This window comes from Callorhinchus milii, unplaced genomic scaffold (assembly GCF_018977255.1).
Source record: "Callorhinchus milii isolate IMCB2004 unplaced genomic scaffold, IMCB_Cmil_1.0 Scaffold1, whole genome shotgun sequence".
NCBI classification, from domain to species: Eukaryota; Metazoa; Chordata; class Chondrichthyes; order Chimaeriformes; family Callorhinchidae; genus Callorhinchus; species Callorhinchus milii.
The window spans coordinates 83,923,486-83,950,040 of NW_024704742.1; the positions used below are offsets into that span (position 1 = coordinate 83,923,486).

Below are 26,555 nucleotides of genomic sequence, written 5' to 3' on the forward strand. Positions count from 1 at the left end.
ACACAGAGACACACACACAGACACACACACAAACACACACACAGAGACACACACACACACACAGAGACACACACACACAGAGACACACACACACAGAGACACACACACAGAGACACACACACACACAGACACACACACACACACACAGAGACACACACACACACAGAGACACACACACACACACAGAGACACACACACAGAGACACACACACACACAGACACACACACACACACACAGAGACACACACACACACAGACACACACACACACAGAGACACACACACACAGAGACACACACACACAGAGACACACACACACACAGAGACACACACACACACAGAGACACACACACACAGAGACACACACAGAGACACACACACACACAGACACACACACACACAGAGACACACACACACAGAGACACCCACAGACACACACACAGAGACACACACAGAGATACAGAGTCACCAGTAACACACAGCCAGTGTGTGTGTGTGTGTGAGGGGTGAGGGGTCAGTGGGGGGTGTGTGGGTGAGGGGTCAGTGAGGGGGGTGTGGGGGTGAGGGGTCAGTGAGGGGTGAGGGGTCAGTGGGGGTGTGGGGTGAGGGGTCAGTGGGGTGGGGGTGATGGCTGGGGCTGGAGGCGGGGGGGGAGAGCTGTACTCGGGGATGCGGGTCCGCAGTGGCCGCTCGGCTGCGGGAGGGGAGCGGGGGCCGGGGCGGGGGCCGGGTCCAGGCCGGGGCCGGGGCCGGGAGAGGGGCGGTGAGCTGAGGGCGGGGGGTGTGGGTGTGGGTGTGGGTCCCGGGGCCGAGCTGTGGGTGTCGGGGCTGGTGCTGGTGTATGTGCTGGGGGTCCGGGGCCTGGTGCAGGTCTCACTGCAGCAGCTGCTGCTGAGCAACAGCGACAACGACAACAGCAGCCACTTCAGCGCGGGCCGCGCCAGGTACAGCCACCACCACAACAACAACAACACCGCCGTCACCCGCGCTTTGTTTCAATAACATTTTTTTTATTGCAAAATAGGTCCCTTCCCCCCCCCCCCCACACCCTAAAATAATAATAAATCAACCTTAAAAAAGGCCGAAGAAAATCAAAACCTTGGCTTTTTTTTTCCTGCACCTCTTCCCCCCCCCCCCCCACCACCACCACCACTGAACAAATTTTGCAAAAAAAAAAACAAAAATATTATTATTATTTACTTGTCCAGGCCTGCACAAGTAAATAATAATAATAATAATAATAATCCTTGCATTTGATATAGCGCTTTTCACGTCGGGAGGACGTCCCAAAGCGCTTCACAGAACACACTGTAAAGTGAATTGACTGTATATTTGTGGGCGAACGCGGCAGCCAATTGCGCACAGCAATGTCCCACAAACAGTCGTGGATTGAAAATGACCAATTTATTATTGTTTTTGGTTTTGGAGGGATTATTATTAGGCTCTGTGTGGAGTAAGGAAACTTGCCCAGGGTTTCGCCCTCTGCCTGGAATTGAACTCAGGTCTCTCACTTGCAAAGCGAGTGCTCTAACCACTGAGCTACAGGACTCCACGAGTTGCCCCCCACCCCCCCCCCCCAAAAAAAGCGAAAAGTTTTAAAAAGAGCAAAACAAAACCCTGTTTTTTTTTCTCTCTCTGACGGGAAAAACTTAAAACAAAATGCAGAAGAGATATTAAATTTTTCTGAAAAATGTGAAAGATCTACAGTGTTCTAAAAAGGCGCAAATGGTCGTAGTTTGGGATATGTGAAGTTATTGCGGTTTTATTCCTTTGATTTGCAAGTCAAGTTGAATATCTAAGAAATCGAGGCAACACGGTCAGTACACTTCACTGTAAAATTCTGTGAAGCGCTTTGAGACATCTTCTCGACGTGAAAGGATACTAGAAAATGCAAAGATTATTATAAATCCTCATTTGTAGATACTGCACTTTTCCATGTGTTTCTATGTATTGTGGGTTTCCTTTTTGCTTCCTCGTCGTACCCATTGCAGTTACACTTGCAACCAAAGGATCCAATATGGAATGTAGATTTCAGTATTAATATACTTTATAATAGATTATTATACTTTATGTTGTTATACTTTATATTATACTTTATATTAGATTATTATACTTTATTATACTTTATATTACATTTTATATCAGATTATTATATTTAATATTGGATTATTATTCTCAATAATCAAGGCTTGGGGGCCCACAGAGTGTGCATTCGGGTATTGCTGAGGTCTAACCATTTAAAACTGCATAACTTGCTATTGATATCACTGTCTGGCAAGCTTTCAAGCGCCTTGGGACGTCCTCCCGACATGAAAGGGGCTAAACAAATCTAATTTGTTGTTGTTGTTGTCCAGCTAGGACCATCCCACCATTCAGGCTTTGGTTTTCAAGCTTAACGGGAAGCCGAGTGGAATGACCGTGGCAAAACCGTCTGTTCTTGGCACGGCTGCCCTGTCTGTGGGCTTGTGTGTATAATAAGGAGGGTCAGTGACCTCAGTGCCCGGTGCTTCTATCCTAACTGAGACACCTGCTTTATCATGTATGCCTGGCTCAGTGGTAGCGCTCTCGCCTCTGAGTCAGGAGGGTGTGGGTTCAAAGCCCCACGTTGGGACTCAGGATCACATAGTTTAAGCTGACATTCCAATGCAGCCCCGGGCTGCGGGAGCGCTGTAATGTCAGAGAGGCCGACCTTTGGATGAGACATCCTTGAAAACCTGCCAGACAGTAATATCAATAGCAAGTTATGCAATTTTAAATGGTTAGATCTCAGCAGTACCCCAACACACACTCTGTGGGCCCCTAAGCCTTGAGTATAATAATCTAATATTAAATATAATAATCTAGTATAAATGGGACTTTGTGGAATTCCATAGCATAGTGGTTAGCGATCTCACCCTGCAAGCCAGCGGACTCGGTGGAGCAAACCCTGAGGCAAGTTTCCTTACTCCACACGCCTCTGATTACCTGGCAGTAAGTAGAAACCCAGTTATTAGCTGATTGCAGATTGCTTTCTGGTGATGATAACCCCTCCCCCTCCACCGCCCCCCCAAAATAAATGTGGTCACTCAATCCACACTGTTTGTGAGACATTGCTGTGCGCAGTTGGCTACTGTGTTTTGCCCACAGTCAATCCACTTTAAAATATATTCTGTGAAGCAATTTGAGATTCTCAACAACGTGATAAGGTGCTGTATCAAAAGCAAGAATTATTATTATGTCTCGCCAAAATGCTTTACGGATATATTGTAAAGTGTAGGCAAACAAGACGGTCAATTTGCGCAATGCCCTACAAACAGCAATGAAGTGAGTGACCAATTTTATTTGGGAGATTGTTGGCCAGATGCTGGGAGAAACTCGTTTGTGATCTTTTGTCATCCACCTGAACAGGCAGACAGGGCTTTGGTTTAATGTCTCACCGAAGGATGGCACCTCTGACAATGTAGAGTTTCACCGGCACATTCGTGGAGTATCGTGCTACTGACTTGCTCGGGTGATTGTGAAGACATTGTTCAGGTCCGCATTGTCCTTTAACAATTTGGGGCCTAGAAGAGTTTGGGGGGGATTGGTGCTTGTCTGCGGGGACAACCCTTGTTCCTTGGACAACGCATTCGGTCTAATTCATTTAATGGGGGTGAGCAGGTCTAACCTCGCTCACCAGTATATAACTAAAAATTAGGCTGCATGAGCTCAAAGGCGTGGGATGCAGGTATTAAACCCACAATCTTCTGACCCAGATGCTAGAGTGCTAACAACTGACCAAGCTGACACTCCATATACATTTTGACCCTACTTTTGCTGACTTCTTGAAGGAGGAAGAAATCTGAAAAGTGAAAGTTTGGCCCTGCCAGAAATGATTCTGTAAATATTGAGAAACGGTTTTCTCCCCATCTGAAATCTATGTGAAACATTCCCAAAATAGAGAGCTAAAAGTGTTGATTCCCTTTTGTTAAGGAATAGGAGGAGATCATTCAGCCTAGCGAGCCAGTTCTGTCTGTTTTTGCTAATCTTTTAATCCCACTTTCCCTTTTTAATAACGAAAACAGAAGTCGCTGGGAACACTCAGCAAGTAAGGCAGCATCTATGGAGAAAGCAAAGTGAGTTAACGCTTCGGGTCCACAAAACTTCGTCAGAACGTTCGAAACGTTGACTCACTTTCCTTTCTCCATAGCCGCTGCCTGACCTGCTGAGAGTTCCAGTGACTTCTGTTTTTGTTTCAGATTTCCAGCATCTGTAGTATTTTGTATTATGATTCTTAAAGGGCTGGATAAAGTAGACACTGAGGGTCTGTTTCCCCTCGTAGGAGAATCTATAACCAGGGGTCACAGTCTTAAAATTAAGGGTCAGCCTTTTAGAACAGAGTTGAGGAAACATTTCTTCACTCAGAGGGTAGTGAATTTATGGAATTGACTACTCCAGAAGGCTCAGTCCTTGACCATCTTCAAGGCTGAGACTGATAGATTTTTTAAAAATAGAGGGATTAGGGGATATGGGGATAGGGCAGGTAATTAGAGTTAGGTCAGAAGATCAGCCATGATCTTATCGAATAGCGGGGCAGGCTCGAGGGGCTGAATGGCCTATTCCTGCTCCTAATTCTTATGTTTTTATGTTTCCCCTTTTTAATAATCCTGGAATGTTTGTGTTTATTGAAGGGTTGAATCCTATTGAGTGTCTGTGTCTTTTTCAGAGAACACCTTCAACACATCACAGAATTGGGTCCCAGACCCTCTGGGAGTCCTGCTAATGAAATCCTGACCGTCAACTATCTTTTGGAACAAGTACAGAAGATGAAAGAAGGAGGTGGGGCAGCGCACCAAATCACAGTGGACGTGCAGAGACCGACAGGCTCCTTCAGCATTGACTTTCTGGGGGGATTCGGCAGTTATTACGATAACATCAGTAATGTGGTAGTAAAACTGGAACCAAAGCACGGGGCAAAGCACGCAGTGCTCGCAAACTGTCATTTCGACTCAGTAGCCAACAGTCCAGGTATGATTATTTCTCCCCTCTTCCCCCTCCACCGTTCTTCCAAATATACTCACTTTCTCCTTTTTATGTGAACTATCCAGTGCCACTAGGAATCCAGTGAAGTCAAGTGCTAAGATTGTGAATTTATTTTTACTTCAACTGACATTGAAAAAAAAACAACCGTAGTACATTGGTGGATTTTTCCTTTCATGTATGTATCTAGAGAAAGCATTGTGAATGATATACACTAAAGACTGGTGGTGGGAACAATTTTAGGTGAGGAATGACATGAATGAAGTCCTTAACAAATTTCATACTTCTCTTACTAGAATTGTCCTTACTCTAATTTTCCTTTTTCTCTGTCTATTTTCTCTTTCCTTTCTCACTCTTTTCTGCGTCTTCTTGATTTCCTCTTCTCTTTTTGCTTGTGTTCTTCTATTTCATATAATATCTGTTAGTTGAGAAAATATGGATTTATAGGATGATTGGGTAACTTGCCTTATTTCATCTGATTACATTTGTTGCATTACTTGTCTCAGGCCTCCACACCACACATCATTTTATTGATAACATTTCTTCTTTAGTTTAGATCCATTCACCTGGACTCTGTGATTGCTGATAACATTCCTTTTCCAGCATTTACATATGCACTCCACAAATGTAATGAGGGTCGTCTCTTTCCAACTGGTGTGACTTGGTTGGCAGGTCTGGCTATCCTTAAGATTCACCTTTGAGTTAGTCACACTGGGTGGTGACAATGAGGTGTTTTTTCTCTCTCACTTACACATCATGTACCCACAAATATTTGCAGTTGAGTAACTTTACTAAACTCTGTGTACAATTTTATACAGGTTTTTTTTATATAGGCAAACCTTACAGATTTCTCAGAGCTGTCCTACAACACCCCCCACCCCCAATCAGGATTAATAAATTATCTGTATCAAAGTTGAATCTTTTCCTGTACAAGGGTAGGTAATGCCAAAGCCTGTAGCTGCCTGCCAACTTGAGTGTGAATTACCAGTTTTTTGGATGTCTCCTTTTCCCCCTCCCCCTGGGAATTCAGTGCTTTAAGCAGCTTTCCTGTTATGTAGCTTGTGGAGTCCTGCAGTGTATTGGTTAGAGCACTCGCCTTGCAAGTGCGAGGACCTGGGTTTGATTCCCGGGCAGGGCGAAACCTTAGGCAAGTTTTCTTATCCACATACCTCTTGTTTACGTACTAGTAAGTAAGCACCCTGTTGTTAGTCGATTGGCAGATTGCTTTCTGGGGGTAATAATACCTCCAAAACCCCCCCAACAATTTGGTCACTCAATCCACGACTGTTTGTGATACATGGCTGTGAGCAATTGGATGCCACATTTCGCCCACAGAATATGCAGACAATTCACTTTACAGTATATTCTATGAAAAGCTTTGAGACGTCTCAACAACGTGATAAGGCGCTATATCAAATGCAAGGATAATTATTATTATCTTCTCTCATTTAATTTCTAAAAGCCCCAATCCCAATCCTGCCTTGTGATCTTCAAGGTGCTCTCCCGGAGAAACGTCATATCTTTGAATCTCTTCCGAATGAAATGAAACGTCAGAGATGTTATTCCAGTTGAAGTCTTTGGAGTATGATTTTATTTTTTTATATATGAAATCCGATACGTCTCAATTGTCCTTTATCATGTTGTGGCAGGTGCCAGTGATGATGCAGTGAGCTGTGCAGTGATGCTGGAGGTTCTGAATTCCCTGTCCCATCTGTCCACCCCCCTCCACCACGCCGTCATATTTCTCTTCAATGGAGCAGAGGAGAATGTTTTACAAGTAAGTTAAACCATTGACCTGCAAATCGAAAGAAATGAAAGCTTTTTTTAAAACAAATTACTAAAAGTGGAACAATTTATTTGTGAATTTTCCCCAGTTTCATATATTGTTGTAAAATATTCATTTAAAACTTGTAAAGAGCAGATATTTATTTTATTGGGCATTGCATTCCGATATTTTTTTCTGATTTTGCTCAGATTGCAATGTGGTTTTGAAAATCAGTAGAACACAAGGGAGGACGTTTCCTTTTTTTCTTGCTCTATTTTTTCTTCCTTCTCCTGCATCTTAGCCAAGTAACCATTATTTAATACACAACTCTTAACAGGAAGAGCTATTTGACCTTGGGGTACATCGCGGGCAAATGTGATCCTCCCTGACTTGACATCAGCAACCTTTTCATTCCAGTGGGAGTCGCTTGATATCTTCTAGGAATGGGGAATTCAATTCTTTTTTCTCTTCATATCTCATGGGTGCTGAGGCTCAGTGAGGCTTGTTACATTTGGTCTGACTGAGAATAAGCCACTTGTCACAGACACAGAACAAACAGGACTGTTGACTGTAGTGTGCCAATTCTGTATTTAACAACACCATCAACTTGTGTTTATATAGAGCCCTTCATGTGGGGTTGAGTCCCGGAGAGCTTGACAATGGTATAGTCTGTCCCCGAGCCAAGCGAAGAGGGAGCGGGGAGGTGACAATAAGCATGATCAAAAAGGAAGGTCTTTAGGAGTGAGTTGAAAGTGTGAAGGGAGGGGGCAAGGCGGAGGGTCTGAGGGAGGGAGTTCCAGAGCTTTGGGTGTAGTGACTGAAAAGCACGGCTCCAATGGTAGAGTGGAGGGGGCGAGGGACAAACAGGATGCCGGAGCTGGACCAGCGGAGGCAGGGTGGTGGCGTGGTGGGTAAGCAAATTGGATAGTGAAGAGGTGCAAGGACATGAAGTGATTTGAAAACATGTGAGAGGATCTTGAAGTCGATCCGTTCGGTAATTGAGAGCCAATGCAGCCTGGCAAGGACTAGTGTGATTTAGATACAATTACATGAATTTAATTTAATTGGTAACTCAGAAATTTGTGAGTGTGGTTCAAAACTCTTGAGACGATCAAGCTCACGCAGACAGGTGACAATTAATTGCACAGCTTTTATAGTGCGGTGTGCATGATACAGAAAGGTATACAACAACAACAACAAAATTAGATTTGTATAGCGCCTTTCACTTTGGGAGAATGTCCCAAGGCGCATTTTGTCAGCACAACAGTGGTCCTGGAGTCAAGGGTGGAGGCAGAGAGGTAGAGTTGAGTGTCATGTTTCATGATGGCAAACCCATAGCAATAACATTTACGCATCATTCCAATCCTATTCTAATGGTTTTGACTACAAGGGTGATAATGTTACTCAGCTATCGTACCTTATTTGTCCTCGTTCACCCAGAACTGCGCTCACAAGAATTCATCGCTCATCACAATCACAATTCAGCAAAACAGCTTAAGCAAAATTAAATTAAAATGAACTCTTAACATACCAATCTAAAATAAAATTTTTACCAAATGCTGCGGGACCCATTTCTTCGACCGTCCCTATGTTGACCTCCCCCATCCACCTTCTCCCTTGCTTGGTGTCCATCCCTCCACTGCAAAGCACTCCGAGACGCTATCCTGTGTGAAGCATGCTATGTAAATACAAGTTGTTGATACTGTTCCTCGTCTGTGGTTCACCTGTTTCACTGGAGGTGGGGAAGGACTCCCTGAGGGAAGGTGTTTGAGAGAAATGTAATGCAGCATTAACCCTTTTGACTGTTAATGAAAGTAGTCCCTTGTTTCTGTTTGACAGGCCAGCCATGGATTTATTACACAGCATCCTTGGGCTAAGTTGATAAGGGCATTTATTAACCTAGAGGCTGCTGGCGTGGGAGGGAAGGAGCTTGTTTTCCAAACAGGTAAAACCCATTGTTTTAAGTGATCGAGTTGGTTTGGAGTATTATAGGGTGGTTATGCATATCCAGTGAGATGATGAGCACTAAATTGTGGACAACAGCAGGATGTTAAAATTTATTTTCCTCTTCAACTTGCTCTGTGTGATCTTAAAGACCAGGCACTTGGAGCTGGGCAGTGTAAGGAGCTGCAGTGGTAAAGTCAGAGGAAGTATGAAATGTGTACTAGAACGGGCCATTGAAGTATTTGCAAAATAAAAACCCAGATATTTTTTGTTGTGTGAAAAAAATACCCTTTGTACTTGCTAATTGTATGCTTTTGGAAACCGAAAGGGGTGGCGTGCGATCATTTAGAAGCTCTTTAAAAGGCAGTATCCTGGCAATAGAATAGCAAATGGTGTTCCTGTAAAGCAACAGTATTTGGTCTTTAGAGAATTAATTTCTGTGAGCTAAAAAATTCTCCTTGTGTTTTCTTTCGTTATTTCTGAAGGGCCTGAAAATCCTTGGTTGGTTCAGGCATATGTCCGTGCAGCCAAACACCCGTTTGCATCAGTTGTTGGTCAAGAGATATTTCAGAGTGGGGTTATTCCCGCTGACACCGATTTCCGAATCTATCGGGATTTTGGCAATATTCCAGGTCAGTAAGTCCCTCTTTTGGGACAGTTTGCTGTTTGCATTGCAATTTCTTCATCGGACTTGACATTCCTTTGATATTTTTGAACATTTTCACAAAGTTTTTAATAAAAAGGTAAAACACTCGGATCTTCTTTATTTGATTGTGTTTTTGTAAATATCGGCAAAACACAAATTTATCAATGTCACTGAGTAGATGGCAGCGTCTTGTGACCTGGTACCTCCGTCTTTTCTTTTCCAGGGATCGATCTGGCTTTCATTGAAAATGGCTACATTTATCACACAAAGTACGACACAGCAGATCGAATTTCTTTAGATTCCATTCAGAGGGCAGGTGGGTGAGATGTAAATGTCTTTGGAACAGTAAACACTTTCTGTACAGCTAGCTGTAGGAATGTGACTTTTTAATAAAAACTCTTTAAACAATAATAATCCTTAGATTTGCTATCACACCTTTCGTGTCGGGGGATGTCCCAAAGCACTTCACAGAATATACTGGTTGACTCGAAGGTGTAAAGTTGTGTGACTGTGTTTTGTGAGCAAATGCAGGTGTCAATTTGGTACAGCAATATCCCATAAATACCCATGAAGTGAATGACCAATTTTTTAATTTGAGAGATTGTTGGCTAGTACACAGGGAGAAACACCTTTCCTTTTTTGAATAGTGCCAATGGGATCTTTTAACATTCACCTGAACAGGAAGACAGGGCCTCGGTTTAATATCTCTTCCGAACGATGGCACCTCCAACGATGCAGCCTCACTCCCAGCACTGTATTGGAGGGTCAGTTTGGACTATGAGTTCCAAGTCCCTGATGTGGGACTTGAATTCATGATCTTCTGACTCGAGGCATGAGTGCTACCAACTGAGTGTTACCAACCTGATGCACCTTATCATGGTTTCAGCTCCAACTGAGCTGCATTTGAACTAATATTTTGCATTTGGCCCAGCTTTGTGATTTGGTGCAATCGTTAAATACTTTTTATTTTGTTGAGGAATGAGGCATCACTGGATTCATTCAGCCTTCTTGATGTAATGATGTAATCATGGTCCACTCTGATTTGCTGCTTGACAATGTGCTATTCTGCGCTTTCTCTTAAGATGGCTAAGATAGTTTAATAACCTGCAAAACTCATTTTTAATTAAAACAAAGTAATCTGTGGCGACAATTTAAACATGAAATGCAATTTCTCTCCAACAATTTTCAGTGTGTTTTCCAAACTATAAATCTAAACCCTTTTCTGTTGACCCCAGGTGACAATATCCTGGCTGTGCTGCAATATCTAGCCACGTCTGTGGAGCTGGCTGACTCGAAGGCATATCGTCACGGAACCATGGTGTTCTTTGACGTGCTGGGATTGTTTGTGGTGGCCTACCCCGCCAGGATTGGTGCAATCATCAACTATTTGGTGGCCGCAGCAGCTATAGTGTACCTGGCCAAAAAATTCTCCGTGTCCAAAGGCCTTGGTGAGTCTGACCAAACCTCAAACCCATTTCAACGTTCAGAATAATGCATAATACGTTAATGACCAAATACATTACTTAATCCTTCACATGAAATCTCTGCGGATTTATGTATGAAGGCCAATTAGGTGTTGGTATCGGAGGGGAGCTAATGCCCATGAAACTGTATCTCTGTAAAAGGAATAAGAAATGAAATGCCATCAAGGGAGTAAAAGTGGAGATAGAAAAATAATTATATCTGTTTTAAGATGTACATTGATTATTTTACTGACTCTTGCACTATATTCTGGGATGGTCATTGCTGTATTTTTTGTGCTTTTTAATAGGTTGCAACTATTTGAAGGATCTGCTTTACGCCATTGGAATCACAGTCATATGTTGGTTTACCATCTTTTTCACCATCCTCATTGTTGCAGTGTTTGTCTCTCTCATTGGGCAGTCGATGTCTTGGTACACCCATTTCTATGTGTCCATTGTCTTTTATGGATCAATAGCCCTTATCAAGTTGATACTGATTCATACACTAGCAAAAAATCTCTTCTATGGAGTAAGTATAATTGTGTGGTTTGTTTGACATGTTTAAAACAGTATTATCTCAGAATAGTTTTATTGGGTAAATGGTCTTATTTCTGATTTAACAGCAGCTCCTTTGTCATGTTGCTGCAATTGATTGCAATTTCAATCCCTATCTCGTTCCACTTTCAGCCACTACACTCTGAAACTCTGGAACACTCTTCCTCTATCCCTCCGCCTTGCCCTTCCCCATCTTCAGGTCGCGCCTGAAGACCTTCCTCCTCGACCGTGCCTAAGGTCCCCTCCCCCGGCTTAGAGTCGTGCTCCACCACTGTCAAGCACTCTGGGATGCTACTCTGCATGAGGGGTGCTATATAAATGATCTGCCTTATAAATTGTCTTAAATTAGGACTATTTACTGTGTGTGGCATTCGGGGAATATCCATAGTTACATTTGCACTTGTCCAAAAGCGTATTAAATAGGCCAGATGGATTGCTTCTTCAATCTCTGATCTTTGGCCAACGGTGTGTACATTTTAACTTTACTACTGCAAAGAGAAGACTCTGCATATGTGGAGTCCTGTAGTTCAGTGGTTAGAGCACTCGCTTTGCAAGCGAGAGACCTGAGTTCAATTCCAGGCAGGGCGAAACCAAGTTTCCTTACTCCACACGCCTAATAATAATCCCTCCAAAAAAACAAAAACAATTATAAATTGGTCATTTTCAATCCACGACTGTTTGTGGGACATTGCTGTGCGCAATTGGCTGCTGGGTTTCGCCCACAAATATAGTCAATTCACTTTACAGTTTATTCTGTGAAGCGCTTTGGGATGTCTAGAAGACGTGAAAAGCGCTATATCAAATGCAAGGATTATTATTATTATTAAGTCCAACCACTGTGGACATACTACTGAAGTCTTAGTAAATTGTGATCTGAATTGTTTAAAACAGAGAGTGAACCTGCTGTTGCTGGCAGAGCTGTATTATGATGCGACGCTGACCATCTGGTGTTGCGTCTTGCTTTACTTCACCCATCGAGACTTATGTTCAGCCTATGTGGCTGGACTCTGGGTTGCCTTTCCTCTGCTTACAAGGCTACTAATTGGAAACAAGCTGAAGCAAAATGGTAAGCCTGTACCGTCCGATCTTCACTTCAATGCGCTGTAACTCTGACAACCAGTGTAAGATTAAGAACATTACCCGCAGTAACGTGTGCTTGCGTCCCATACTTCTGTTGGGAGTAGGCTCGAGGCGCAGGTGAACATTTAATTAAAGCTAGATGTGGTTGAATTATGGAGAGAAGACAGGGAAATGAGATTAAAAAATCTGCCATGATTTAATAAAGTGGCCCGATTCGGCTCATTGTTCTCATTTTGTTCCTGTATTTATGAAATGTGGTTAACCCACAATCTGAGAAATTCAGAGTGATAGACAGCAGAATAATAGTTATTGATTTTAGTTACAGTACTAAGGGAGGAGTTAATGCTGTTTTTAATCTACCAAATCTGTTAAAGCCAGTAAGTAGCATAATAACCACTCTTAACCATTCACGTAAAAAAAGAAAGAGCTCCTTTAAATAATTTATGTCCATGGATTTCCACTGTTCAAATCTCAAGTGCTGACATTGAGTGTGAGTCCTGTGCTTGGATCACAAATGCAGAGAATACAAACACTGCACTTCATGAAGGAACAAGAATGATTGATTCTTGATGTCTCCACTGTTTTCCATGTCTAGTGAGGTACGGGTTAGACAGAACCTCTCATTAGTTAATGTTTCTCCTCAACAATTTACACTCCTCGTGTTCTGAGAGCAGTGATTTGTGAAGAGGTATGTTTCCATTGGCCTATTGGGAAATGGTGAAGGATGCTTTTACACTGCATTTAGTCATCCTGTTCCTCACCTGGCAAAATATTTTATGCTAAAAGTGTTGGCAAGGTTGTGATGGCATTGTGGTGACATCTCAACAATTGATACGCTATATCAAATGCTAGGATTATTATGATTATTATTATTATGACGTTCCAGTGTTGCACAAGTATTCAAATACTCCAGATATGATGTGAAGGTGCAGGTCTTCCCCAGCACGTGGAGCCAAAGAGCACCACATACCATTCCATAGGCAGACCACTGGAGGGAGTCTGAGGTGTACTTGAGGTTAAGGAGAACAAAGCACCTCAATGGTCTTTTCAATGCTGGATACGCATTTCACTTAGACACCTCCAACTTAAAAAATGCCATTATTGCAGTACATAATAATAGCCTCATTTATCCTGGGTTCGATTCCCAGCAGGGCAAAATGTTGGGCAAGTTTCCTTACTCTACACGCCTCTGTTTACCTAACAATATGTAGGAACACAGTTGTTAGTTGATTGGCGGATCACTTTTCCGGGGATAAAATGTCCTTCAAAAAAATAAATAATAATAATAAGTTGGTCACTTAATCCACAACTGTTTTTTGTAATTGGCTGCTGTGTTTCGTCCACAAAATATGCAGTCAATTAACTTTACAGCATATTCTGTGAAGCCCTTTGAGATGTCTCGAAGATGTGATAAGGCTCAATATCAAATGCAAAGATTATTATTGTCTACACATGTTATTCTTGTAAATTAGTTATTCTTTTACGTGAATATACAGCTACAATTTGCACTTGTATAGCGCCTCTCTCATAGGATAGTGTCCTTAAAGCACTTCACAGAGACTGAGTGGGAGCCTGAGCATCATCTGAGAGAAACTGTTGCTAATCTGATAGCATTTTGTGACACTTTAATTTCTAATTGTTTGTGCTTTAATCCTAGGTTCTATGGTGAAACCTACAGCCATTTATTTTCTGGGACTATTTGTTCCTTATCTACTTACTATGTACCTGATGTGGAGTGCGTTTGAAATGTTCACCCCCATCCTGGGTCGAAGTGGTACTGAGATACCACCTGATATTGTGCTGGCCTCTATTATTGCTGGGTGCACCATTATTCTCACTGCTTATTTTGTAAGTATTAATGTTTAGAATGGAGGGGAAAAACAAGGGGAGAGAGAGGGAGGCAGGATAAAGATGTAGTTTGTTGTGGTTAGCTAAAAATTGGCTGTCGCATTTTTCCCACAAAATATACAGTATTAATTCACTTTATAGTATATCTGTGAAGTGCTTTGAGCCATCTCGAACACATGATAAGGGGCTCTATATCAAATGGAAGGATTATTATTAAAATGGGGTTGTGGCTTAAAGGAGCAATTACACATTAAATGCAGTTAACTCCTGATAACAAGACAAAACTCTTGATAATTACTATTGTCACGACCGCTTAAGTGGCCATGCTTGCCAATATGCCGGTTGCTTCCCAAAAATGTTAATAAGGAACACCACTTTGCTTGTCACTAAACTTAACGCATAACTCAACACCTTCTAGAAATTCTTGTATGTAACGACAATGCAAAATTAATCAGATAACTTGTCTTATAATATGGCGTCTTGCATCCAAAGGCCTCTTGCCCTTTCCTGTGACTGGTGTGGGGGCTTGGTGGAGGTTGGGTTCACACGCTCAGATGCTTCACAGAGGCCTCTGGTCTATTGGAGGAACACACCTAGGCCTCCTGTCGCGCCCTGTGCCCTATTCTATGACAGGACAGGGTGAGAGGCCACAGCACCACCCTTCAATAGACCAGAGGCCTCTGCAATACATCTAAGCATGTGACCCCAACCTCTGCTGAGCCCCCACCGCAGTCACAGTACCTGCTTGTGGCCTGGGAGGACCTATGAGTAACTATCCATTCCGGATCACTAGTTACCGAGCTCTTTTCCCTTGGAGTGATGAGTTATCAGGAGTTTACTGTAGATGAATCAGTAGTCGCTTTCCAACAAATGTATAAATAAAATTGTGGAGGTATTCCTGTTGCATGTTACCTACTGACTTTAAGCTGTGTACAATAGCTTAATGTACAATAAAGATTGGGTATTGAAGGCGTTACTTCTGTGCTGGAGTGTGCAGGTTGCAAGGAACATTTGTCATGTTGTGTTAAATATATCCAAGAAGCATTTACAAGGAAAGAAAGGGCTTGATTTTTTTTACCATGGAAATGTGTAATGGAAACCAAGACTATCCAATATCAATCTAATATTCTAATAACATAATAAAGAATAGTCAGCACGGATTTCAAAAAGAAAGGTCATGCTTGACCAACCTCAATGAATTCTTTGAAGGGGTAACAGAAAGAGTAGACAAGGATAATGCGGTAGATGTAACATATTTAGATTTCCAAAAGGCGTTCGATAAGGTACCATGTAATAGACTAACGAATAATAATAATAATATAATAATAATCCTTGCATTTGATATAGCGCTTTTCACGTCGGGAGGACGTCCCAAAGCGCTTCACAGAATATACTGTAAAGTGAGTTGACTGTATATTTGTGGGCGAACGCGGCAGCCAATTGCGCACAGCAATGTCCCACAAACAGTCATAGATTGAAAATGACCAATTTAATTATTGTTTTTGTTTTTTGGAGGGATTATTATTAGGCTCTGTGTGGAGTAAGGAAACTTGCCCAAGGTTTCGCCCTCTGCCTGGAATTGAACTCAGGTCTCTCGCTTGCAAAGCGAGTGCTCTAACCACTGAGCTACAGGGAATAAGGTCAGAACATGTGGAGTCGGCGATAAATAGCACAACGGAGAGCAAGCTGGCTACAAAACAGAAAGCAGAGAGTAGGGGTAAAGGGTAGCTACTCAGACTGGCAGGGGATGGGCAATGGTGTTCCACAAGGATCAGTATTGGGACCACTGCTGTTCAAAATATACATCAATGATTTGGACTCGGGAATCAGTAGTACAATTTCAAAAGTTGCGGACGACACCAAATTGGGGGGAGTAGTTAATACAGAGGAGGACTGCGACAAATTACAGCAAGACATTAATAAACTTGCTGAATGGGCATTTCAATGGTACATTTTGGTAGAAGGAATAAGGAAGTCACATACATCCTGGAAAATAAAAACCTAAATGGGGTAGAGGAGCAAAGGGATCTAGGGGTACACATACACAATTCACTAAAAGTAGCAACGCAGGTTAATAAGGCCATAAAAAAAGCAAACCAGGAATTGGGTTTCATTTCTAGAGGGATAGAAATGAAAAGCAGGGAAGTTATGGTAAACATCTACAGAACCTCGGTTAGACCACACTTAGAATACTGTGTGCAGTTCTGGTCCCCACATTATAGAAGGGGTGTAGAGCCACTGAAGAGGGTGCAAAGGAGATTCACAAGGATGATCCCAGAACTGAGAGGTTATACCTATCAGGAAAGGCTGAACATGCTTGGACTCTTTTCTCTTGAAAAGATGAGGGTAAGGGGTGACCTGATAGAAGTCTAAAATGATGAAAGGTTTTGATAGGGTAGACATAGGGAAGATGTTTCCATTTGTGGGAGAGACCAAAACCAGGGCCATCACAAATAGGCCATCACAAAGTAGTCACAAATAGATCAAATAGAAATTTCTTCACACAGAGAGGAGTAGGAATGTGGAACATGCTGCCACAAGGAGTTGTTGAGGCAAATAGCATAGATGTATTTATGGGAAAACTAGATAGGTACTTGAGGGAGAAAAGAATAGAAGGTTATGCTTGAAGGTTTAGTTGAGGAAGAGCAGGAGGAGGCTCATGTGGAGCATAAACATTGGCATAGACCAGTTGAGCCAAATGGCCTGTTTCTGTGCTGTATATTCTAATGTATCAATAGTGAAATATTCTTGTGAGTACAAGAGAATTGGATCGACTCCTGAGAAATATGATTGAAGGTCGTTCAGGTCAACTCACTTGACCTTTTGTCTAGGTTTCGGACCTATGTTACATCCAGGGATAGTCCCCAAAAATACAGTTCCCCTCCCACCCTGAGCCAAAGCAATACTGAGATATCCCTTGATGTTATATTGGCCTCTGTGATGGATCATTATTCTCACTGCTTGCTTATTTTGTAAGTGGTCATGTTTCATGGTGTTAAAAGTATGTGAATATTAATACTCAGTGGGAAGGGGATAGAGAGTGAGGGGGTGCAGGAGTTCAGCTAACTATTTATCAACAGTTTTTATTCCAAACCAACATCCCTGCCACCTATCGAATAAGGAGTTAAGATATTTTACCTTTTGAATACTTCAGGAGAGTTTATTCCTCCAGTTTGTTTTTCACACCTCATATCTATTGTGGAGCACTTTCCACCTGTGGAATATTGAAGGTAAATTGCAGCATAACTTCATGATATGCAGTCATTTTGTGTTCTTGGCTGTAGCTTTTTCACCGCATATCTGTTATTTTCAGGTCGGACTGATTTACCTGTGCAGGAGTACGAAACGCACACTGTTGACTTTGGGTTCTGTGTTTATTGCTGCAGCCGTTCTTGTGTGCAGTGGAGCATGTTTTCCCTATTCCTCTAACCCCGATAGTCCCCACCCAAAGCGTGTCTATCTTCAGGTAAGAGAAGCTCAGCTTGTCCGAAAGTAGTTGCTTCCTTTTTAAAGTAATTTAATGTGTAGGAGAATAAAACTATTGGGTATAAATTGAAATTATTCATTTTTAGTTCCACCACACTACTGAATACAGGGCAATTGAGCTGATAATTCTATGAATTGTTAGACTGATCCTACATTACTCTGTAGACCTGTTGATAAAGCTCTCTTTATTATTATGTATTTATTATTGGGGTTTGAAGATTCAAACCCAAGCGATCATAAGATCTGTTTGGATGAAGAAGTCCCTTCGGCCCATTTACAATACAAAATTATATTTGTAAAGCGCCTTTCATGTTGGGAGGACGTCCCAAGGGCACTGGACAGTCAGGGATTTGGACCCAAGCTGGGGGGTGTGGGGATCTGGGAGGGTGGAGGGCAGGGAGTGTAGGAGGGTGGCTGAAGGAAGAGGAGCGTTTTGAGACATTTGATCGTATTGTTCCAACCCACCCACCATCCTCACATAGCATCAAGCTGTTTCTTCAATGAATCCAGTGTTCTGACCTTAATTACCCATCCTGATTACCCATTTCAGTTGTTTAAGTACCCTTTGGGTAAAGAGATACTGATGTCTGTTCCAGAAGTTGCCCTTTGCAATCTTGAACCCGTGCCCCCTTATTCTGCTGCCCTGGCATATCTGAAAGTAGTTCCTCAACATTAGATTTGGATTGGATCAAATCAGAGCTACACAAATCTACCTGCTTAAAGCTATAGGAAGGAAAACAGGCCTCAAAATGAGGCACTGATTCTTTTAAGGATTTTCCTGTTGGTGAACTATACATTTTGTTTCAGTCCCTAATAAATGAGCATGGTGACAGCAGTTCTTAATGAACTGGAAATAACAAGTCAACTCATGAAGAAGTGCTTGACAATAGTGATTGCGGGAATGGGCACTTTTCTAATCACTATCTTTGAGATCCTCTGCAGGTGGTTTGAGGTGAGCACATTCAAGTTGATAAATTGAGACCTAATAATTAAATAAATAAGCAAGCAAGCACACAGTGCTTACTTGTCCTGGTGCCACAGAGAGATTTTGTTTCTAAATTCACTTAAACAGTTCTAACCTGATTTACTGCCCTATTCCTTTAATCAGTTCCTTCAAACCATTAAACCAAACAGCTCATGCTAATTCCACTTCAAACTGAATTATACCATTTCTAGACACCGAGATGTTAGTTCTTGCCCTCGAGGAACACCTAACTATGGATTTCCTGGGACAACATCGCAACCCCAATCAACACATCTACTCGCATTTATTTTAATTATTGGTTGTATTTAATTACTTTTTAGAAACGGGGAAATTTGCCGACAGAATACAGTCAATTAACTTTACAGTATATCCTGTGAAGTGCTTTGAGACGTTTTGACGACCTGATAAGGTGCTATATGAAATGCAAGGATTGTTGTTCATTATAAATTTCATAAGGACATATTTCAGGACCTAAGCGGAGGAAATAGATCAAACATAATCAGTAGATCAAAGGTACAACATGTGAACTTGATCAAAAGCAGACAAGAATAGTTTACTGCATTTCAGGATAACAAATAGTTCCAATCTTTTCTCACACCGATGTCATCCAGAGTGGGGGTTGTGACAAGTGATATGAAGGCCTTTCTTTTTAGTAGTTTCCAGTAATTTGCTTTCTCGTTGTTTCTCTCCCCCCTTCCTTTCTCCACTTTAGCACACAACAAGGACATTCCGAGACCTTGGTGGGGAAATTATCAAGAGAGATTCTGGAATATGGATTAATGCATTTGATTACACTCTCATGTCCCATGTTACCCCACATATACCGGAAATAAATAGTACAATAAGAACCTCATGTGAGAATGCCCCTTTTTGTGGATTTCCTTGGTATCTGCCTGTTCAAAACCTCATCAGGTGAGAGATATTTTTGTCAATTCCTTTTTTTTAATCCTCCTCTCCTAAAGTTGAAAGGCTAGATTGAGTGTTTGTTGGGTGGGAGTGTTGGGTGTGCTGTTGATCATGGTGGATGGGGACTTAGAGGGGGAGTTTTTTTCCTGTGCTGGTCATGAGGCTGAATGAGTCTGGCTGACTTTTTTGTTGCTTTTCAAACCCATGGCTCTGCTCTGTGTTCAATTTTGAGGTCTTTCTTTCCTTGTCAAACCAAACTGCGTCAGTCAGTTAGCAATGAGTCATTACTAGGGGGTCTTGGTTTTATTGGTTACAGCAGTAGCACCAGCCTCTTCTGTTCAGCCTCCACAATCAGTTGGTTGTGGTAAACCTGCCTAAATCTACCGCCATAACCAAAGTCTACTGTCAGTCTGGGCACAAGTTTTTGATTTTGGGTAATATTTTTGTTGCTTTTCAAAGGTCAGTCAGATTTGTGGAAGTACAGATGTGATGTTATTGTGAGTAATGATGAGCAATGTTTGATTCTGCTTCCTGAGGAAATGTTTCCTTCAAACCTATTTGCTGGTTTTATTCTGTCATTCAGGAAAAACTGGTACTTACCTGCTTCTGAAGTTTCACCCAAGACCCCTGTTGTTTTCAAACTGGTTTCCAAGCAAGTGATGCCTTGGGACTCCACAAAATTAATCTTTGAGGTCACAGGTATGATGTACCACCCAATTTTTGAGAGTCCATTTCTGTGGATAGTCCATTTTATATTTGTGAAAGTTTATTGTGCATCAAGGAAAAGCAAACACTGTGGAAATGTTTGCATTTTGTAAATCTGTGTACAAAAAAGTAATAATAATGATTTGCTGTTTTATAGCATTTTTCAAGTAAAATAAACCTCTTGATCAAGCGCTTTATAAAATAAAATTGATTTTAAAAATGAAGAATCCGTTTTATAGACAAAAGTGGTGTCTACTCTGTTACAGCAATTTTCCATAAACAAACAATGAATTGGGTGCATTTGAAGTAACTAAAAGTTTGGGAAAATTGAGGAGGGAGAGGAAGGAGTAGAAAGTAAAAATAGGGGGCAAATAAAATAGACAACCGAGTTGGGAGATCAGGTCTGGAGAAACAGCCAACACACGTGTGGGAAGAAGGTTATAGAGGGCCGAATCACGCACAGTCCTACCTGGTAAAAGCACCAGTTCATCTTCAGTATTTGCCTGAGGAAAATTGTTCTCGGATAATAATAATCCTTGCATTTGATATAGTGCCTCATCACATTTGAGACGTCTCAAAGTGCTTCACGGAATATACTGTAAAGTGAATTGACTGTATTTTGTGGGCGAAACGTGACAGCCAATTGTGCACAGCTTCCCTAAGTGGCACATTTTCACTTGTGTGTGTCAAGACTATTCTGTCCTTGCGGACTGAGTACTTGTGCTTTACGACAGGGTCTTTGGGGATACTCAGGAGTAGAAATTGTGTCTATTACTGTCAACTTCTCTAACCCAAAGGTACGGAGGTCACCTGTTATGCCCCAATTACCACCTGGCCTTAGCTTAACTAATTCAGCACAAGACGAGATTCAAACTGGGCGTGGACTTTCCTATTTATTATGGCTTAATTTTTTGCTGGACCATCGCTTAACCTACTGATAAAGGCTTGACTGACAGGCTAAAAGAATTGAGCGCTCCAGGCCTTGATCGAGTGCACTCGAGGGTACTTAAGAAAGCGACGGATGAAATTGGTCACTTGTAATGAAAGTGAAATTGTATTGGCAGGTATGTTTAGACTCCTATTGAAAACTGGTGTTGTACCTTAGGATTCGAGAACCGGGAACATAATACTAATTTACCAAAAAAGGGTAAAAATCCCAAGCAATGAACTGCAGGCTGAAGAGGCTGACATCAAAGGCCCACAATTCCACCCCGTCTTAGCTTATGGAACTATTTTGTCTTCAAATTTAAGACTACGCAGAATTGGAACATTCTCAGATTCAGTCTCAATTTGGAAGTCAGATTTCCGCAGTTCTAAACGAAAACCAGCTTCTCGGTTGAGTCTTAATTTAAGAATTCTACACAATTCTGTGCAACTTTAAAGAAACAATGTTAAGAAACATTGTTAAGAAACATTAGCGTTGTAGACTAAAACTAGGTGCAGTTTCAGACAGGAGTGCAGGTGTCTCAAAGACAAACATCAAATTGTAAGTGAGACTCAGCACGTCTTTATGATGAAGGCATCTACTGGAATTTTTTTTAAAGAGATAACTTGTGGATAAGGGGAACTGGATGGCTAATCAATGGAAGCCGCTTAAACTGGACACATTGGAGCCGACCGTTTTGTCCGGCTTAAGTGACTGTCCCTACTATATCTAAATTCCAGCAAAGCTTTTGACACAGTGTTGCACAGGAAATTATTTCACAATTCTTAAAAAAAACAGGGAGTCGAAGAAGCTCCAAAAGTGGACTGGAAATTGGCTCGATTGATACGCACTTGCTGCTCTGCTCTCATTGTTCAGAAGTCAGGGGAAGGTGTGGGAAGGCTGCTCAGTAAATCATCATTTGATATTGTAATTTGATTAGAGTTCTCTCTGCTGAACTCTTGAGACATTAGACTCACAACAGTATTACATAAGCATAATATGCCACTGTTGAGTCAGATGTTCACTATAGACAGAAAGGTAGCCGTTGTACCTCCCCCTTCCCTCTCTTGGTATTTCCTCACAGCAGCATTGGTAAGAATCAACATTCCACCAATCTCTGTGGCCTTGCACTTTAGTCCTATAGCGTGCTGTGTCAGTGTGCTTTCATATGATATTCACATTGTACCGTGCCTAAGGCTCAAAAATCTCTTGTGGTCTTCAGTCTCGGCTTTAAACAATGTTAAATATTGGATGATTCTTAAATTCAGTCTTTAATTTCAAAGATTTTTTCAAACTGAGACTGCATTTCAGAATTTTCCAAAAGTTCTAAATGGCCTTACATTTTAAGACTGTAGTCTTGAGACTTTAAATGATTTCAGGGTTTTAAATGTCATTATGTTTTGTTAAAACAAAGTGAATTCCTTTTTTGTGAATATTGCTTGAAACCTGTTTGAATTTTGTGGAAACATAGCTTCCTTTTTACGGGAATTGTTTGATTTTGAATAACCACTGGTAAGGGAGTCAGTGACCAGAGGACATAAATTGAATAAAGATAGTGAGAGGAGAGCTCAGGAGAATTATTTTTCACTTGGAGAGTTATTGGGAAGCGAATGGGTCGCTGAGCCCACTTGAAACGAAAGGGCTCTGCATGTTTTGAAAAACATGTTTTAAACAAAGTTTCTCAATAAAGCGTGTTGCAACTCATTTTAAGCGCTCTGAGACATATATAAATGAAAGTTGTAGTTGTAAATATACAGTCAATTCACTTTACAGTATATTCGGTGAAACACTTTGAGATGTTGCAATGATGTAATAAGCACAATATCAAATGCAAGTATTATATAACGACTACTGTAATTGCCGGCTTTCTGCGATTCTTCTCCCAGAACATGGCCTCTCTCTGACTTCAACGTTGTGTTTGATTCTCCCATGTTGTGTTTGGAAAATGAACATTAAATTGTGTTCAAAGTTTATTTTGGAAAAGCAAGTGATGTGTAGGTACATGTTGTGATTATTAACTACTGTTCTTCTCTAACTCCCCCCCCCCCCCCCCCCCCCCCCGACTCACATAGGCCCGTGTCATATGACACTATACATTCGGCCACATGAAGGAACCTCGATGGTCGGCTGGTCTTTTGGAGACGGGGATCCTATGTACAGCAACGAAGGAGAATATTTTGTGTTCTATTCCCACGGACTTCAGGCGGCAGCGTGGCAGTTTTGGTTAGAGTTGCAGGTAATGATGGCATTTCCCAAACAGCCCTGTATTACCATAATAATATAATAATCCTTGCGTTTGATATAGCACCTTATCACGTCTTCGAGACATTTTAAAGCGCTTCACAGAATGTACTGTAAAGTATGTTTGTTGGTGAAACGCGGCAGACAAATTGTGCACAGCAATGTCCCACAAATAATCGTGGATTAAGTGACCATATTATTAGTACTGTTTATTATTATTTATGGAGATAAAAGGAATCATCTCAATTTTTGGTAATGTGAAAAAAAGAAGTTGTGGGATAATTTTCAAACAAAAAATTAAATTAAAAATCCCCCAGATTCCTCCCCACTGTCACGGGAGTTGATATTAGCTTGTGGCCATTAAACCAGGAGGACAGCAATGAACTGTTCTGGTCCTGCTGTGCACCCTAACGATTACATTCTACCTCTCTTCCCAAAGCTGTTTTTGTTTTTTTAACATTGATTTATGTCAGGGTGGTCCAATCTTTTGTTTTAATTTATGACTGTTACTCTCCTCTTTTAGAATGAATGGACAAAGTTGAGCTCAGGTATTAATTGAAAAAACAAGTCACAAAAGTTAGCTTGAACCAAAACCATCCATCTGTATATAGTCTGACACATGGAAATGCAACACAACCACTACACTGAGCTATTGTTTTTAAAGAAATTTGGGCACATGTGGAAACCCATCACTATATTGAAATATATATCAAACTACTTCCATGTGCATGATAAGTTCCATTTGTTTGGCGTAGACTGTGCATTCTCTCCCCTGAGGGATGCTCCCTGCTTATCTAATCCTGGAAAGTATTATATGCAGTTGGCGAGAGTGAAGGCTTGAGGACCCCGGAGTTTGCATTGAGGGTAATACTGGAGTTTAACCAGCAAAAATTGATTTGATTCAGATATTCAGGTACTGTCACGTGGAGCCAGCTCAGCCCCAAAGAGATCCCACAATCTCGTTATAATAAATATTCCTCCTCAGCTGCAAAACTCAGGTGTCTGGTCACTATACAAAGTGTTTTTAGATACCCTCCCGATTTGAAACCACCATATGAATGGAAATTATATCTTTCAGTAAAGGATGTCTGAATCTCTTCAGTTTGATTCAGTACCACTGTTCAATAGCCCAGCCATTTCAGACTGTCTGACTTTTCATTTGATTTGCCACAGACTCCTGAGCCAACACCTAATGGCACGGTCAGTGTTGCTATAGCTTCTCATCACCTCTTTGGAGAAGATCAGTGGACAGCAGAACTGACAGCTCTGGAGAGGAGATTTCCAGAATGGACCTTCCCATCCAGCTGGGTCAGCACCTATGATCTCTTTGTCTTCTAATTTGATCATAGACGAGTGGATCCATTTATTGAATGAAGTACTGGATGTGGGATAGGTCAGAGATTATGTACTCGCATACTGTGCATTATTCATGGTGTCCATAAAGTCCTGTCACCCCATGTTTTTGTTTCTACAGTGCACTGACCAACAACTGAAACACGTAGAAGAATGATGATCATTGTATTTAGAAGTACTTAATTGTATTCATTACAAGTGTTTAACTATTTAGATGTACAGAGGATCGGTGTGAGTGAGCGCCAACATTTTCATGACAGATTTTCATCACCACGTTCGGTTCTACATCTTCTATAACATGATGGGGTGAGGAGGTGAAATGCATCTCTGACAGCTTTTTCAGCTCCTCCATAGTCTCGTATCACTGTTTTGTAACAGGATTTTGTGAACACCCTGTATGAGATCTCAGCACATTAACACCAGGAAAATGCAAATACTTAACAAATGAATGAGGTCTGTGAAGATTGCATTCAATTAATGAATGGCTCTTAACCAAACAGGTTTAAGGAAGTTTAAATGAAGTGATATTTTAAAAAAATAAGTGCAATTCAAAAAGTTTTTTGCAGCGTTTCACATGTAAAGAAATAGAATAATTCACAAATGCGAAACACCAGACTCACCACCAAGAGGCAGTGTTTGAACTAAGAGCATTATCTATCATTGCAGACCACAGGAAACATTGCACATCTGCCTGTTACTACACATTTCTTGAATGTTCATTATTTTTGATAATGTTGGTGAAGTTAAAGAATGAATGCCATCTATCTGGGCGACAGGTTGTGCAAGGGATTCCATGTGAGACACTGGGCTAACTCACACTTGCGTGCTAAGATTACTGTATTTGCCACGCTGCTCTGATGAGAAATGCTGTGTACCTGCTTGTGTGTGTACACAGTCAGAAGCATTTGAATAAACTGGGTATTCTCTCCTTTGGTTTCCATGCACTGTAATAGGTATTTAACAAGTAGGTTTTGAAGCATTTTATAGTTGGAACTATTTGGAAATGAACACTGGAATTTTGTAAGTGTAAATACTTGCTGAACAATTAAGTGAAATGGACTTGTAACTTGTGTTCACTCCCATATAATGAATGCTTATTTGGTTATTCATACATCTTCACTTTCCATTTGTTCTTAAAAGCAAATTTACATTCAAAATGCCCCAGATGGTCACAAGATGAATTCCCCCGATATTCAGTTAGTGCTGATGGATTGATTCTTGCTGAGAGATGAAGTTTTTGATTTATGGTGTTATTAAATGTACAGTTGATGCTTTTAAAATATGTAGGTGTGAAATTGGACATCTCCTTGTGAATAGCTATTGTTCATTGGATGGCTTACCAATTCACTGTGATGTGCCATAATAGCCATCCCTAGCTACAATTAATGCCAGCTTGCAATCACGGACTTATTTTACCATTCAGTGCTTTGTGCCAGTGATGGTTATTACAAGGAATCCCGTAAATTTCACCCTCTACTGCTAAAAATGCCATTGATTTTATTAAATCATTGATTTTATTAAATCAATAAAAGGTATTGTGTTTATTAAATATTAAAATTTCAGACATGTTTGCAAGTCAGATTCATATGGGTGCCAAAGTGTCCAAATCAACTTATCTATTTCTCTGTTAATGTAACCCAAGCTTGGCAATGATAC

The 26,555-nt window shown here is 41.2% G+C and overlaps 1 protein-coding gene across 1 annotated transcript; it reads left to right on the top strand.

Annotated features, from left to right (window-relative positions):
• Positions 1–668: 668 nt before the first annotated feature.
• LOC103187155 (endoplasmic reticulum metallopeptidase 1) lies at positions 669–25,062 on the top strand. The gene is made up of 15 exons (XM_042346027.1): positions 669–943; positions 4,684–4,985; positions 6,647–6,774; positions 8,602–8,707; positions 9,192–9,338; positions 9,576–9,668; positions 10,588–10,800; positions 11,124–11,344; positions 12,262–12,436; positions 14,108–14,298; positions 17,612–17,764; positions 19,482–19,681; positions 20,259–20,374; positions 23,378–23,541; positions 24,720–25,062. The coding sequence occupies exons 1-15, from the start codon at positions 669–671 to the stop codon at positions 24,882–24,884; spliced, it is 2,649 nt and encodes an 882-aa protein (XP_042201961.1). The 3' UTR covers positions 24,885–25,062.
• Positions 25,063–26,555: the final 1,493 nt, after the last annotated feature.